Here is a 15,916-nt window from a genome sequence, read left to right on the forward strand (position 1 = left end):
GTGGTACTATGGACATTATATACAGATGGCATTACTATAAACAGAAGTATACTGATGCATATGTACAATAATGAGTTGGACTGGGCAGAACAGCAGTGCAATGAATGTTAAGTAGTGCAATTTATGGAGAGAAATAGTTAACAGTGCAGTAGATGAATTATTGCAGTATTCAGTACATAGTACTGGAGTGCAAATGATGCAGTATATGTATAAATAAATAGTCCGGTAGTGCAAATGAACATGTGGTACATGTAGCACAAACAATATAGCAGCATTTAAGTTAAGGTATATGAGGGGACAGTGGAGTCAGCGGGGGGCAGAGTTCAGTAGGAAGACAGCTCTGGGGAAAAAAGCTGTTTCTCAGTCTGCTGGTCCTGGTCCGGAGGCACCTGAGGCGCCTGCCGGAGGGCAGGGGAGAAAACAGTCTCTGGGTTCGGTGAGAGGAGTCCTTAGGAATGCTGCAGGCTCGACGCAGACAGCGTTTCCTCTGGATGTCCTCAGTGGCTGGAAGTGGAGTCCCTGTGATGCACTGGGCAGTTTTCACCACCCGCTCCAGTGCCTCACGCTCTGCAGCAGGGCAGTTCCCATACCAGACTGTGACACAGTTGGTTTGGATGCTCTCTACTGTGCAGCGATAGAAGTTCACCAGGATAGCTGAGGACAGCTGGTTCTTCTTCAGTGTCCTCAGGAAGAAGAGGCGCAGGTGAGCCTTCATGAACAGGCAGGAGGTGTTTTGGTGGTCCAGGACAGGTTCTCTGAAATATGGGTCCCCAGGAACTTGAAGCTGGAGACACTCTCAACAGCCATCCCATTAATGTGGATGGGGTCATGTGTGCCTCCTCTCTCCTTCCTGAAGTCCACGATGAGCTCCTTTGTCTTGGAGGTGTTAAGGAGCAAGTTATTGTCTGAGCACCATGTGGCCAGGTGCTGGACCTCCTCCCTGTAGGCCGTCTCATCATTGTTGCTGATGAGACCGATCACCGTAGTATCGTCTGCAAACTTGATGATGGCGTTAGCTCCATGCGCAGGCCTGCAGTCGAGTGTGAAGAGAGAGTAGAGGAAGGGGCTCAGCACACAGCCCTGTGGTACGCCAGTGTTGAGTGTGATGGTGGTGGAGCAGTTGTGGCCTGACCTAACAAGCTGAGGTCTGTTTGTCAGGAAGTCCATAATCCAACTGCAAATGGAGGTTTCCAAGTTTGGTGATTAACTTGGAAGGGAGCTGAAGTCAACAAACAGCATTCGTCCATAAGTGTTCTTATTGTCGAAGTGTGTGAGTACAGAGTGCAGTGCCATGGAGACTGCATCCTCTGTGCTCCTATTGCTGCGGTAGGCAAACTGGTGTGGGTCCAGTGTGGATGGGAGGAAGTCCTTTAGGTGTGCCAGGACCAGCCGCTCAAAGCACTTCATAACAATCAATGGGTGTGAGTGCTACCAGGCGGTAGTCGTTCAGGTACGTCGGACTGGAGTGTTTCGGCACTGGCACAATGGAGGTGGATTTAAAGCATGCTGGCACAGCTGCTTGGGCGAGGGACAGGTTGAAAATGTCCATAAAGACCCCAGCGAGCTGCTCTGCACATGCCTTGAGTACGCGGAGATGCTGTCTGGTCCAGCAGCCTTGTTCGCGTTGATCCAGCACGGTGCAGTGTGGACATCTGTGGAGGTGAGTGTGACGGCCGGGCGGTCAGCTGAGGGTGTAAGCTTGGTGGCAGTTTCCCTGTTGTCTCTCTCGAAGCGAGCATAAAAGTCGTTAAGCTCGTTCAGGAAGGAGACATCTGTGGCCACGGGTGGAGTGTCTGGGTTTGTAGTTGCTGATGCTGATGTTTGTTCGTTTGGTTTGTATTTGTAACACTATCTAATAAGGATACAAAACACATGCTTAAATAATGCGTGACTAACAGTGTTGGGCAGTAATGCATTTCTTAGTAACGCCTTACAGTAATGTGAATGAGTAGTGTAAAGGATTACAATTTGAAATTCAGTAATTACATTACAGTTACTAATCCCAGTAATCCCAGTAAAGCTCCGTTTGTTGGCCTGTTTGCTGTCTGAATTAGATCTAGCACGCCATCCACCACACAGTGTTTTTATATCACACCTATTTGTTTGGCAGGTTGTCCAATGTAACAAATAAAAAGTTTCTAATAAATGCATTGTAATATCTTCTCCTGTAATGTGTGATTTTGCAGAGAGGCAATCACCTTCAGTTGTAATCACTACAACAGCAAAGAAATCAGTTTCATTCTTGTGTATCAAATGAATGAATGTGGATATTCTTGGTCTCACTGACTTCAGCTGACTTTCTGGACAGTTTATTACACTCAGATGAAGAGTGACAGATGTAACAGTGAACACCTCGGTGCTGTAAAGTAAAAGCTACATGCTGAGTGTAGCTGCACATTTTCCCCTCCTGTTGTCATGCAGAGACACCAAGTGGACATTTTCTAGACTGCAACCGAATAATGTGACAAAACCGGCTTCTTGAAGAGCTCGTAGTGTTTTGTTTAGTTCTTCGTGCGTGTGTGTAATAAATGACAAATACATATATTAATACAATGCTGTGTTAATATTACTTATTAACACTTATATGCAAGACACAAGATGTTTAATATTGTACAGAATATTAAAAGTCAACACTTTAATTAAAACCTCATTATCTGGATGTGTCTCATTACTGCGACTGTTAACATACTGTTGCCCGGTAGCATCTTTGTGGGTTGATTTGTTGGATTTAAAACATTTTTATATTTTTATTATTTTCCTTTCATTCTGGATCAATCTGCTGATTATTTTCTCCATTAATCGATTGATTGTTCGGTTTGTAAAACTTGTGAAAATAGTGAGAAATGCTGTCACAATGACCCAGAGCCCAAAGCGACGCCTTCACGATGTTGTTGTGTCCGACCGACAGTCCAAAGCTCAACATTATTAACAAAACATTACAATTATTACAGTCATTCAAAGGAAAAGCAGCAAATCTGCACATCTGAGACGCTGCAACCAGGAAATGTTTTTACAGTAATTAAACTAGCTAACTGTATTTTAAGCGGTTAAAACTAGCTCCACCTCGAGCTGCTACAACAGTAAAATGCTGCCATTTAATGCCAGATATAATAATGGACTGGGGCCATGTTTTTGTAGAAAGAGTACTTTTAGGTGCAATGTTTTTGCTGATGCTACTGCTACTGTACTTTTACTTAAGTAGGATTCTGAAAGCAGGACTTTTACTTGTAATGAAGTATTTTTACATTGTAACATTAGTAGGATACTATTTCTCAAGTAAGTTATCTTTAGACAGTACAAGGCTAGCTGTTTCCCCCTGTTTCCACTCTTTGCGCTATGCTAAGCTAACTGGCTGCTGGCTGTAGCTTCATATTTAGCGCACAGACATGAGAGTGGTATCGATCTACTCATCTAACTCTCAGCAAGAAAGAGAATAAGCACATTTCCCAAAATGTTGAATTGTTCCTTTAACTGTTCACTTTTAGCTGCTAGCCGCTGTGGCATAAAATTAACATACAATGATAGGCTGCTTTTGTGATATTTCACATTGATTGGTAAGTGTAAAAATAGTACTCTAAATAATATATAGGTGATTAGTGCAGTGAAGAGCATTATCGATTAGAAAACTAATTGATGGCACTTTAAAAAACTTTTGCTTTCATTGGATATCTTTGGGAGTTTTTGGTCCGACAGTTAATGTGGTTGGAAACACGACTTTGGGCATTTTCAGACTCTGTTATAGTATTTGTAACATTTTACAGACTAAATGATTAATCTCAAAAATAGTGGACTGAATAATCCATCATTGTCGTATGGGGTGCATTATGTGGACCCAAATGGAGACGACCAAGAAGCGATATGAGGATGAAGTAGCCGGATGGCTACAATGTTTATTGGGGTGAAGTGGCTTACAGACAGGTACAGGTGGACAGACCAGTAGGCAGACAGGCAAATAACAGGGTAACAGGCAAATAGGCAGATACAGGTCCAGGCACAGGGAAAATGGGTTACTGGCTGGCAGTGGTGGAACCAAGGAAGTGAGTCCAATGAGGCTAAACAAATCCAAAAGGGAGCAGGCAAAGTTCAAAGTCCAGAATCCAGACACGGTCCAAGGGAGACAAAGAATCCAAACAGAACTCACGTTAAGAATTCTGGGGAACTGGGCACGGGAACAAGGTACAACGAAAAGTGCACCAAACGCCGACACATACAAATGACATGAACACACACAAGACAGGAACAACATTGATCCGACACAGAACAAAGGAAAAGACCTGGAATAAATACCAAGGGCTAAGTGGTAGACTTCGGGGGCTAGTCCCAGACTGGTTTGACCACTTTACTGGGGCTAGTCCCGCACCGGTTTGTCCGCCTGAGACCAAAGTGGTTTTAACTCTCCATCTAATTCAGACAGCAAACAGGCCAACAAACGGAGCTTTACTGGGATTACTGGGATTAGTAACTGTAATGTAATTACTGAATTTCAAATTGTAATCCTTTACACTACTCATTCACATTACTGTAAGGCGTTACTAAGTAATGCATTACTGCCCAACACTGTTAGTCACGCATTATTTAAGCATGTGTTTCCTTATTAGAAAGTGTTACAAATACAAACAAAAATAATAAATGATTAAGTTATTACTGGATATTGTAAACAACTCATGGTAGGACTGTAAAAGTGGAGATTTTATTTTGAAAATGACCAAAATATCTACACAAACATTCAGTGAAGAGCCTCTATTTCACCCAAAACTAGTCTATAATTTCCCCCAGCATTAATGTTTACACCCAGCCTTTGATGTGTGACACATCTGTGGCAGTATGTAGCAGCAGGCCCACAAGCTGAAACACTTTGGTCTCACAATAAAGTTGTTCTTTATACTACAAGTGTTGCAGGAGTTCCCTTCTCCATGCACCTTAGAAGTAGGTGAAGTTGTGCCAGAAATCCCTAATCTGCTCCTACAGTCTCACTCCTGTTACTTGAGTTAAAAGTGTCAAAACGTTTAAACTCTGCCCCCCGCTGACTCCACTGTCCCCTCATACACCTTAACTTAAATGCTGCTATATTGTTTGTGCTACATGTACCACATGTTCATTTGCACTACCGGACTATTTATTTATACATATACTGCATCATTTGCACTCCAGTACTATGTACTGAATATTGCAATAATTCATCTACTGCACTGTTAACTATTTCCATAAATTGCACTACTTAATATTCATTGCACTGCTGTTCTGCCCAGTCCAACTCATTATTGTACATATGCATCAGTATACTTCTGTTTATAGTAATGCCATCTGTATATAATGTCCATAGTACCACTTGTAAAATATTTTCATTATTCTGCTCTATCCTGCATTTATGCACACACTTTATATGCTGCACTTGCTTATTACACTTCTGGTTGGACCTGAACTGCATTTTGTTGCCTTGTACTTGTACATGTGGAATGACAAGAAAGTTTAATCTTATCTAATCTAATCATGGCAAAAATATTTCTCAACATTGTCTCCAGTCCTACTCGTCATGCAGAGCAACAATGCACATTTTACCTAAGTGCTGTGACGTGTCTCAACACATCTTATACACAAGAGTGATGATCAGTGTCATGATCAGTCCCAAAAAGAAGTTGTAGGGGTAAAAACCTGTAGGGATAAAGGCCCCATTGTAGTTCAAGTTACAGTATTTGTTTCAGGTTGTAACATATTAGTCCCATCTCTTTTAGCGTGACAGCTACATGGCAAACACACTTCAGGTTTCATTTCTTTAAAGCAAACTGGCTCAAATCCACCATGGCCAATTACAAAGGTTGATTTAAGCTTAGATTCATCAGTGTTCTAATTTATTATTTTTTTCCAAAAGTGTCTTTAGATCTCACCAGATATTCACCAGTACATTAATCCTCATGTCTTCTTGAGCATCACATTTGTGCTCAGTAATCTTCTTACTATACTTTACCATTTAAGAACCACTTGATTACATCACTGCTCTTGAATGCACTCACTCTATCAATTAATTCTCCTATATGTGACTATTTGCCACTGTAATGATTACTTTTTCACTATTTCTGTAAAATCAACTTTCTCTATTATTTATAATCTATTTTGACCTTTTCAATAGTACGTATTGTATATCACTCATAATTCTTATGATTTTAATTGGAAATGTATTCTTATTGTTGTCCTAATGTACTTGCTCACTACATGTGATGAAGTGCGTGCTTCACTTATCAAGCTTTCTTGGACAGTTTGACTGCTTTGTTTACTACACGACTAATCTTTACTCACTAAAGATCTAATTTGCGTGTATTATATAGTTCCTGGCTGATTTTCAATTCTTGATCATTAGTTCTCCATTAATCGACAAGTATTATAATTTTATATTCTATCCTCTTGACTGTCAAATTTTACCACTTGATTAATTTAAATCTTTTAAAAAAATTCATTTTTTTTTATTATCTTTTAGTTTCTCTTTAATATATTCACCATCTACTCTTATTCTGAATCATCTCGATGTTCGCCATGCAACATATATCCTTGTCATTTTGCGTGCTTACCTAATGTATAGTCTAAATTCATTCAGTATGTATATTGTCTTAAAAATACATTATTATTTAATTAGTCTATCTTATACTATAATCATTGACTATTTTATCATCAACATGCTTTTATCTCCAATTATTCATCATAAGCATAAAATCATTATGTATAATGACATTATCATCAATTCAGTTTTTTAACCAATACACTTATGTAAGCTGCAATAGTTGATCTGATTACATTTCTTTAATAATCTAGTCATCTTCAGTCAGTATCTATACTATATTCAGTACTTGTCAGTGAGCTTACTAATTCATGATAGCATTCCTCAACATTGAATGTAACTCGATGTATTAGTATATTCATATCCTAAATCAGTATGATGAATTGAATTTAGTAGATTCTAATTGCACTTAATTATACGTGCCTTGTATAGCAGATGCATTCAGATAAGCTTACTGACTTTCATGCATCATTCATGCGTTAGCAGCTCACCGTACATAGTCACTCAGCTGTATCTAGATCATGTCTCAGACTGCTTTGCAATATCTGCAGATGATGCCTAGCTATCAATGCATGATATGCTCATATCTAGAGATTGGATCGTGTCAACTGCTGATATGTCATTTGATGATGTCAGCACATGCATCATGCTTCGATCTGCTCTATGCTATTGAATTGATCGTAGATGTGATGTCTATGATGTAGACATAGTCACTCACTGACACTAGTTTATCATTGAATATGAAGTGATTCTGAAAGCGTTCATGTTACATGTATGTAGTATTCTAACTCATAATAATTCAGTGACTTTCAGTACTACTTATGCAGTCATGTATTATAATTACGTTATATCTGATATCCTAGCAGCTAAGCTACTCATGGTAATGTCTACTACTATATCTCATCTACATAGCTGATAGTACTTATAGCTAATCAATCAGTACGATGTATCAGTTCTCATCTACATACTCACTCTTACATATATTATACATTAATTTCTGTATCTTCAGATTTCATCTTGACTCGACTGAATACTCAATTATTAATTGACTTCTCTGTAAATGAAGTTATTGGTTGACAGTCGATTTCAGATTCATAGTCATGCATCACTCTTAGAGTCTTACGTCATACTATGCATAGTTCATTGTGATGAATTGATTTGTATTAGCAGTATACGTCATCAACTTATGCGTATGCAATTATTACTTGTTAGCAATTTTTAGAACTATTATCTAGCTATCTAAAGATTATAAATGTTATATACTAACTAGATAGATAAAGTGAATTCTCACTAGCATTCTAGTCTTAATAGTATTCATATTTCAATTCAGACAATTAACTAACTTCAACTAGTCAATGTATAAGCTTGGTTGTTCTCACTTGACTCACTTATCATACTACTTAGACTTTAGAGTACTCACGATCATCTCTATCAGCTATCAATTAACAATCATTGTATAAATGAATATCTGAATACATCTTAATATATGATCTATCTATCATTACAGTTCAATCTGCGATAACATCATAATGATTCTCAAAACATTTGATATGCTGACATGCAATCCGATATAGATTATTAATAATAGTTCTAATTCAATACTCTACCATTCTAATTGTAAATCTCTCAAGTAAGTTACATACTAGTCTAATAGTACTTGACTCATAGACTATACCTTATCAGTCTTTTATAGTACCTCAATAGCAACTTAGCTAGTCATCTACTTGTCATGATCTAATCTAGTACAAGTCGTTCTCTTTCAAGATCATTCTAGTCATATTTACATTACTATTACTTCTAGTTATCTCTATGCATTATTCTAATTGACTTTTGAACTATCTATTCTAGCTATTGATTCATATATGCTATACATAATTCTATAAAAATCAGTGTATAGAATTGATACATTCTAGTTGTACTATAATGCTTTATACATAATCAATATGTTTCAATGACAACTGCTGTTAATGTATGTATGAAGATTCAATTGACTACAGAAATTTAATTAGATATTTGTTTAATAGACTGATAATTCAATGTATTGATGATATACTTGTGATGATAGATTGATGACTAGTTAGTTGTAATAGTATGCTTAAGCAATATCTAATGATCAAACTGCTAATAAATCTTAGTAAAAGTCAAGATTCTTAGTAAATTCATATCAATCAATAATTTGACTTATATTAGTATTATATATATAACTTGAATATTAAGACAGATTAACATTACTTAGATATATAAAGATTATAAATAGTATAGTGACTTTGTCTTTTGTCCACACAATCTTTCTCTCTGCATCCGCCCGTTCCTCCGACTGCCTCTGCTCCTCTCTTCCCTGTGTCCAGCATGCTGCTGTATTTAAGGAGAGAATAATTAGTTAACCAGGTTCAGCTGTGCCAATTATCTCTCCTCGATGCTGCTCACCTGAGCAACTCCCCCACCTCTCCCTCTGCAGCTGACAGCTACCCATACCCACCTCCACACTCAAATTTTACTATCTCTCTTAAACATCAGAGAGCGCAAAAACCCCAAGCAAACCAAAAGTGATTGACCTTACAAGCAGTCGTAGAACACGTTCAGGCCGAAAACGCAGGAATTGTGTTGGTGGCGGTGTTTGTTTCAGGTCCGGTGAGACAGGAAGGATTTTACAACTCTGGAAATGTATCGAAGCACCTGGTCTTGACACCTGGTCAATCCCACCACACTTATTTATCCTGGAATTGGGCACCAATTGGAAGCTTCTCTTAACAACTACCAGCCTGTTAAATAATAAAAGAGAGACTCAACTGAGAGCCAAAGTCCTTCCACACTGTACAGTAAAAAGCAGCCGTTTCAAAGGTGAGATATTAACCACACGAGAAAGCCAACTCCCCGAATCCACAAGAAGTCAAGTACAAAGTCAAACTCCTTATGCACACAGGTATATATCATCATAAATCAAGGCATAATCATAAATGAAATGTATGATGTATTTTCAGGAAGTAAAATACCCAGACTCAGGGTGGGTGGGAGGGAGGGAGAGGGAGAGAGAGCAAGTGAGAGAGGGAGAGAGCAAGAGATCAAGAGAGGGAGAAAGAGGGAAGGAGGGAGAGAGAGAGAGAGAGACATTGCTTGTAAATGTGACATTTGGTCACATGTTCGGTCTAATTCCCTTTTCTATGTACCTGGATTCCAGCTACTTTTTTGGCAAATAAATAAATGTATGAAGTGACTGTGAGCAAACATTCATTAAGTGTTAATTAATGACATAAACACATAGTGACGTCATTATTTCTTAATTGTGTGCATCAGGAATTCCCTCTGTTTCCTATCCAGGTAGCCGGCAGGCTGCCATCTCTGTTTTGATTTGGAAACAGAGGTGCATTTTGGGAAACATGTTGAAACATTTTTTAAATCATTTTTTATCATCAATATTTTTTCATGGTTAGAAAAATTCTTGAGGATCCTGGAAATATCTTCAGAACAACAGTCTGTGTTTTTAAACGACCCTCTCAGTTTTTCAAACATCTAATGCTATGCTAATTTATGAGAGCGTCAAACTGGGGCTAGTCCCGGACTGGTTTGACCACTATACTGGGGCCAGTCCGGACCGGTTTGTCCGCCTGAGACCAAAGTAGTTTTAACTCTCCATCTAATTCAGACGGCAAACAGGCCAACAAAATGTCAAAGTAACAAAGTTTTACTGGGATCACTGGGATTAGAAACTGTAATGTAATTACTGAATTTTAAATTGTAATCCTTTACACTACTCGTTCACATTACTGTAAGGCGTTATTAGGTAATGCATTACTGCCCAACACTGTTAGTCACGCATTATTTAAGCATGTGTTTTGTATCCTTATTAGAAAGTGTTACAAATACAAACCAAACGAACAAACGCAACACTGCCTTCAGATCAGGTGACGCACAGGCCTACAGCACTTCCAGGGCAAATCTGAAAGGGGGCATCAAAAAGGCCAAACACTGCTACAAGCTAAAGTTAGAGGAGCACTTTTCCAACTCCGACCCTCGACGCATGTGGCAGGGCATCCAGGCCATCAGCAACTACAAACCCAGACACTCCACCACCATAGCCACAGATGTCTCCTTGGTCAGCTCACACCCTCAGCTGACCACCCGACCGTCACACTCACCTCCACAGATGTCTACACTGCACTGAGCCGGATTAACGCAGGCCTGCGCATGGATCTAACGCCATCATCAAGTTTGTAGACGATACTACGGTGATTGGTCTCTTCAGCAACAACGATGAGACTGCCTACTGGGAGGAGGTCCAGCACCTGGCCACATGGTGTTCAGACAATAACGCATCACAGGGACTCCACTTCCAGCCATTGAGGACATCCAGAGGAAATGCCGTCTGCGTCGAGCCCGCAGCATTCCTAAGGACTCCTCTCACCCCGCCCAGAGACTGCCTTCGCCTCAGGTGCCTCCGGACCAGGACCAGCAGACTGAGAAACAGCTTTTTTCCCAGAGCTGTCTTCCTACTGAACTCTGCCCCCCACTGAGTCCACTGTCCCCTCATATACCTTAACTTTAAATGGTGCTATATTGATATTGTTTTTGCTACATGTACCACATGTTTATTTGTACTACTGGACTATTTATTTATACATATACATATAGATCATTTCCACTCCTATACTGCATCATTTGCACTCCAGTACTTTGTACTGAATACTGCAATAACTCATCTACTACACTGTTGACTATTTCCATAAATTGCACTACTTCATATTCATTGAACTACTGTTCTGGTTTAAGTTACACTATTTGCTTCAGGTTCCAACATATTAGTCCCATCTGTTTGAACATGGCAAACACATTTCAGGTTTCACTTCTTTAAAGCAAACTGGCTCATCCACCATGGCCAATTATTAACTATGAGATCTCTTCTTTTACGTCACAGCTTTTTAATCTCTTGTTATAAAAAACATCAGATCGTTACAACGCTTTTAATACATTCAAGTCTTTCACTGTAATACCACCATTCAGCAAACACACTTAAAGTTCTAGGATGTTTGTTTCCTTCATATATGTATGTTCACCAACCCTGCAGTTGAGGACAGAGAGGGCGGCGCAGTGACTTGAGTTTCTCAACCTTTTATGGCCCGGGGTGACTGAATTTCAAATTGCTCCCAAAGTGTTCATAAACCCTGGAAGTAGAGAGTCTTATGTTGTACATCCGACCCCAGGGTTGAGAAACTTTAGCTCACCAGAAGTGTAATATTTTCTGTCATGATAAACGTAGGATTTACCTTTGAGGAAAGTTTTTTTTAATACATAAGTTGTAAACCACAAAAAAATAGAATCACTTTGGTAACAGGAACTGAGAAAATTCAGTCATGGTTATCAATATATTACTCTTACGTCCTTCTTCAGCTATCATATCTTTTTTACAGATCAGCAGTATGAGCCTGGTTTTTTAAAGTCTTTCCAAGTCCACACATGATCTGTGTTTTCATATGTAGTGGTGGCTATTAGCCTGGAGTAAGCACAGCGACTGTACATACACAGGAAAGACATTAAAATATCCCCAGTTTGGGGGTCGGTGGGAGCGATATTCAAGTGCTGCATACATAACCCCAAATACACATCTTCAATGTAAAGAGCTTTAATATGTCTGGATGCCTCCACTAGCTTTTTAGGGAGGTCCAGAGAAAAAACGTAGCCCAGACCCAAAGCATAACGTGGGTACTGTGACTGAGGGTAAATCTCCTCAGGTACGTACCACTTAGAATTTGGATCTCTCAGGACTGCACCTCCTCTCGCCACAAGTCCGCTCATGTAGTTAGTCTTTGGAGCATTTGACAACATGCTGATGAGATTGGGCACATTTAGAAACATGTCTGAATCAATCTTCATGGCATAAGAGGCGCTGGAGCAGTGGGCGTCCAGCCACTCCAGCATCACCATGGTCTTGATGGTCAGGTTCTTGTAGCAGTCCAGGAAGTCGCTCTGGATCAGGTCTTGATGCTCTTTGCTCTCCTGCAGCAGCTGCTCTTGGAGCTGCTCTGCTCCCTCTCCAGTGTGCAGCCCCAGCAGGAAGAACAGCGTCACCACTTTGTCCAGGACCAGGCTTTCACCTCCCCAGGTGCTGCGGATGATGTCACGATGGGCCCTGTTGTGGGCCGCCACAGGAACTATCAGAACCAGGAAAGGCTGCTGCTGCTCACATTTCTTTGGCTCATTTATAATGAAGCGGTACTCATAGGGGTATTCCACTAAGTACGGTCCCGGAGATACATAAGGAACTGGCACAGGTGTGTTTTGTGTCATCATCTGCGTCACCACTGAAGCATTTGTAGTCTGATGTGGCGTAGTATTCGTGTCTGTCGCATTTATTAATGTGATATTCCAAGTATGAGAAAATACAGACGAGCTGGTCTCAGTTGTAAAGCCAGCAGCAGTGGTCGGTCCAGATGCAGATCCAGGAGTGCTGCCGCTGGAATCAGACGTGTTGGGAGAGACTACATTTTGACTCTGACTTTTAAATGGAATCCACCATTTTGTTAAATTGTATTGCATCCACCATTTTGGGTCCCAGTCAGGTGCCATTTCCTTCAGGTTTGTGTTGTAAAAAAAAAAAGCTGCTCCCAACACCAGAATGACGAAGAGGCTGTGGCGCCGTGACCGACTAAACCATCTCCGTCTTTCTGCCAGTTTCCCACCGTCCACCATTCCCTGTCTGAGACGAGCGATAAGACAGTGACACAGGTTGGGAAAAGGAAAGAAATCTCTCATCAGTGTTTTTGCTCTCAAATTAAACAACAAGCATTTGATACAATACTAGTCATAAAAATGCTCTTCACCGGCACAGGCTGTAAACTGTAAACACAGGTTCTCACTTAAGAATTGTTTCACAGATAACGCATTAAATGCTTTAACGCATTAAAGTTTACTTTTTATAAAAATGTCCACAACTATACTGTTTGCTCCACCAGTAACAGTGCCTTCTTTCCTCTTCTCTGCTTCCTCGTCAGACAGAAATGCATCATGAATACAGAAAAATAAATTCAAAAAGCTTACATACCTTTGTCCTCCCTTAACAAAGCCACTTTCCAGCATGCTGACAGTCCCTTGTCTGTAGATGTGGGTTGCCGTCCTTTAACATATGTCACAGAGCAAAAGTTACAGGCTCTTCTGAAGAAATGATGACAGGACTCGGCCTTCAGTTGCAGTTAAGTGTGATTCTTACTTGTCTGTTACGATATACTGGAGCAGCAAAGCACAATAAGATCATTTTTCCAAACGTTAATCCTGCATCCTGCCATGTCTGTAACACTCTGTGTCACTACAGCTATCTAGTGACTTCCTGGGTCTATCAAGTAACCATGGCACTGTCCGTTTTTACCTGCAGAGGAGCCACACCTTTGTCTGCTCCACCCCTTGGTTTGTGGACTGTTATTTTGCCTCAAAGCCAATGAAAAGCTGGAAATCCTCCAGAGGCTCTTCTTACCTGAGCCGTTGCAAATGACACCTGTTTGTGTGTGTTGAAAGAGATGGGATGTGTGTGTGTGTGTGTGTGTGTGTGTGTGTGTGTGTAAAAGCCAATGAGAAATGGTTTACAAATTCTATGGAGGTTGGCAGCATTTAGGTGTTCACAGTTACAGTTGAATTTTATAGGATTAATGACTTTTATTTGTTTACTAACCTTTTGTTATTTTGTTGGACTGGCAGAATTGTTGCTGTGTTGTTGCATTAATGAAATTCCTCATAATTAGTGGTGAGAAAGTATTCAGACACGCTTATTTATATAAAACTATTAAAGAATGATCCACAAAGTGTATTTAAATTATTAAAGTATTTATTATTCAGAGTGTTACTGTCACAGTTATGCCAGGCCTCACAGCCTGTAATCACCCACACCTGCTCCCAATCACTCTCCTGCTCTCCATCAATCCCGATCACAGCCAGTATAAGATATATTATATCCACTCACCTCATTCAGTGTCCGACCTCGTTCGTGATCCAGGGGTTTAAGCCAACTATAGACCTATATCTAACCTTCCCTTTCCTTGAGAAAGCAGTCGCCAATCAGTTGTGTGACTTTCTAAATAACAATAGTTTATTTGAGGATTTTCAGTCAGGATTTAGAGTGCATCATAGCACAGAGACAGCACTGGTGAAAATTACAAATGACCTTTTAATTGCATCAGACAATGGACTTGTCTCTGTACTCGTCTAGTTAGATCTTAGTACTGCGTTCGACACCATTGACCATCACATCCTATTACAGAGACTGGAACATGTAATTGGCATTAAAGGAACCGCACGAGGCTGGTTTAAATCCTGTCCATCAGATCGATCTTAATTTGTACATGAGTCCTCCATGCACGCCAAAGTTAGTCACGGAATTCCACAAGGTTCTGTGCTTGGACCTATTCTATTCACCTGATATATGCTTCCTCTAGGCAATATTATTAGGAAACACTCCATAAACTTTCATTGCTATGCAGATGATACCCAATTATATTTATCAAGCCAGATGAAACTAACCAGTTAACTAAACTTCAAGCATGCCTTAAGGACATAAAGACCTGGATGATCTGCAACTTTCTGATGTTAAACTCTGACAAAAATGAAGTTATTGTACTCGGTCCCAAAACAAACCGAGACACATTATCTAAAGATATAGTTATGCTAGATGGCATTGCCCTGGCCTCCAGCAGCACTGTAAGGAACCTTGGAGATATCTTTGATCAGGATTTATTCTTTAACTCCCACATGAAACAAACTTCAAGGACTGCAATTTTTTCACCTACGTAACATTGCAAAAATCAGGCACATCCTGTCTCAAAATTATGCTGAAAATGTATTTGTTACCTCTAGGCTGGACAACTGCAATTCCTTATTGTCTGGCTGCCCGAATAAGTCCCTTAGGACTCTCCAGTTGATCCAGAATGCTGCGGCACGTGTACTGAAATAACCAGGAAAAGAGATCATATTTCTACAATATTAGCTTCTCTGCACTGGCTGCCCTGTAAAATCCAGAATAGAATTTAAAATCTTTCTCCTCACCTACAAAGCTCTTAATGGTCTGGCACCATCGTATCTTAAAGAGCTCATAATACCTTATTAGCCGACTAGAACACTGCGCCCCAGGATGCAGGGTTACTTGTGGTTCCTAGAGTCTCCAAAAGCAGAATGGGAGCCAGAGCCTTCAGCTATCAAGCTTCTCTCTTCTGTGGAATCAGGTCCCAGTTTGGGTTCAGGAGGCCAACACCATCTCCACATTTAAGAGTAGGCTAAAGACTTTCCTCTTTAATAAAGCTTATAGTTAAGGTTGCATCTGTATGCATCTTTATCCCATTACTGCATGTTACTAACTCAACATCTTCTCTCTCCCGTAGTTTTGTGTTT

General features: G+C 40.1%; 1 protein-coding gene across 1 annotated transcript; it reads right to left on the reverse strand.

Annotated features, from left to right (window-relative positions):
• Window positions 1–8,797: 8,797 nt before the first annotated feature.
• On the reverse strand, window positions 8,798–14,991 carry LOC122877231. The gene is made up of 4 exons (XM_044198508.1): window positions 13,587–14,991; window positions 12,285–13,241; window positions 9,111–9,312; window positions 8,798–8,905 (listed from the first exon to the last, which is right to left on the reverse strand). Exons 1-4 carry the CDS (start codon window positions 13,619–13,621, stop codon window positions 8,798–8,800), a joined length of 1,302 nt encoding a protein of 433 aa, XP_044054443.1. The 5' UTR covers window positions 13,622–14,991.
• Between the last annotated feature and the right edge of the window lie 925 nt (window positions 14,992–15,916).

The sequence above is a fragment of the Siniperca chuatsi genome, linkage group LG1, assembly GCF_020085105.1.
Source record: "Siniperca chuatsi isolate FFG_IHB_CAS linkage group LG1, ASM2008510v1, whole genome shotgun sequence".
NCBI lineage: Eukaryota > Metazoa > Chordata > Actinopteri > Centrarchiformes > Sinipercidae > Siniperca > Siniperca chuatsi.

Bases quoted from the DNA above. Each gene is read 5' to 3' on its own strand.
- LOC122877231 (XM_044198508.1), bottom strand. From the start codon at position 13,621: ATGCTGGAAAGTGGCTTTGTTAAGGGAGGACAAAG. The intron at 9,313-12,284 runs GTACGTACCTGA...ATTATTTAACAG, and splicing joins AGAGATCCAAATTCTAAGTG to GCTGGTAGTTGTTAAGAGAA. The intron at 8,906-9,110 runs GTAAGGTCAATC...CCTTAAATACAG, and splicing joins AACGTGTTCTACGACTGCTT to CAGCATGCTGGACACAGGGA.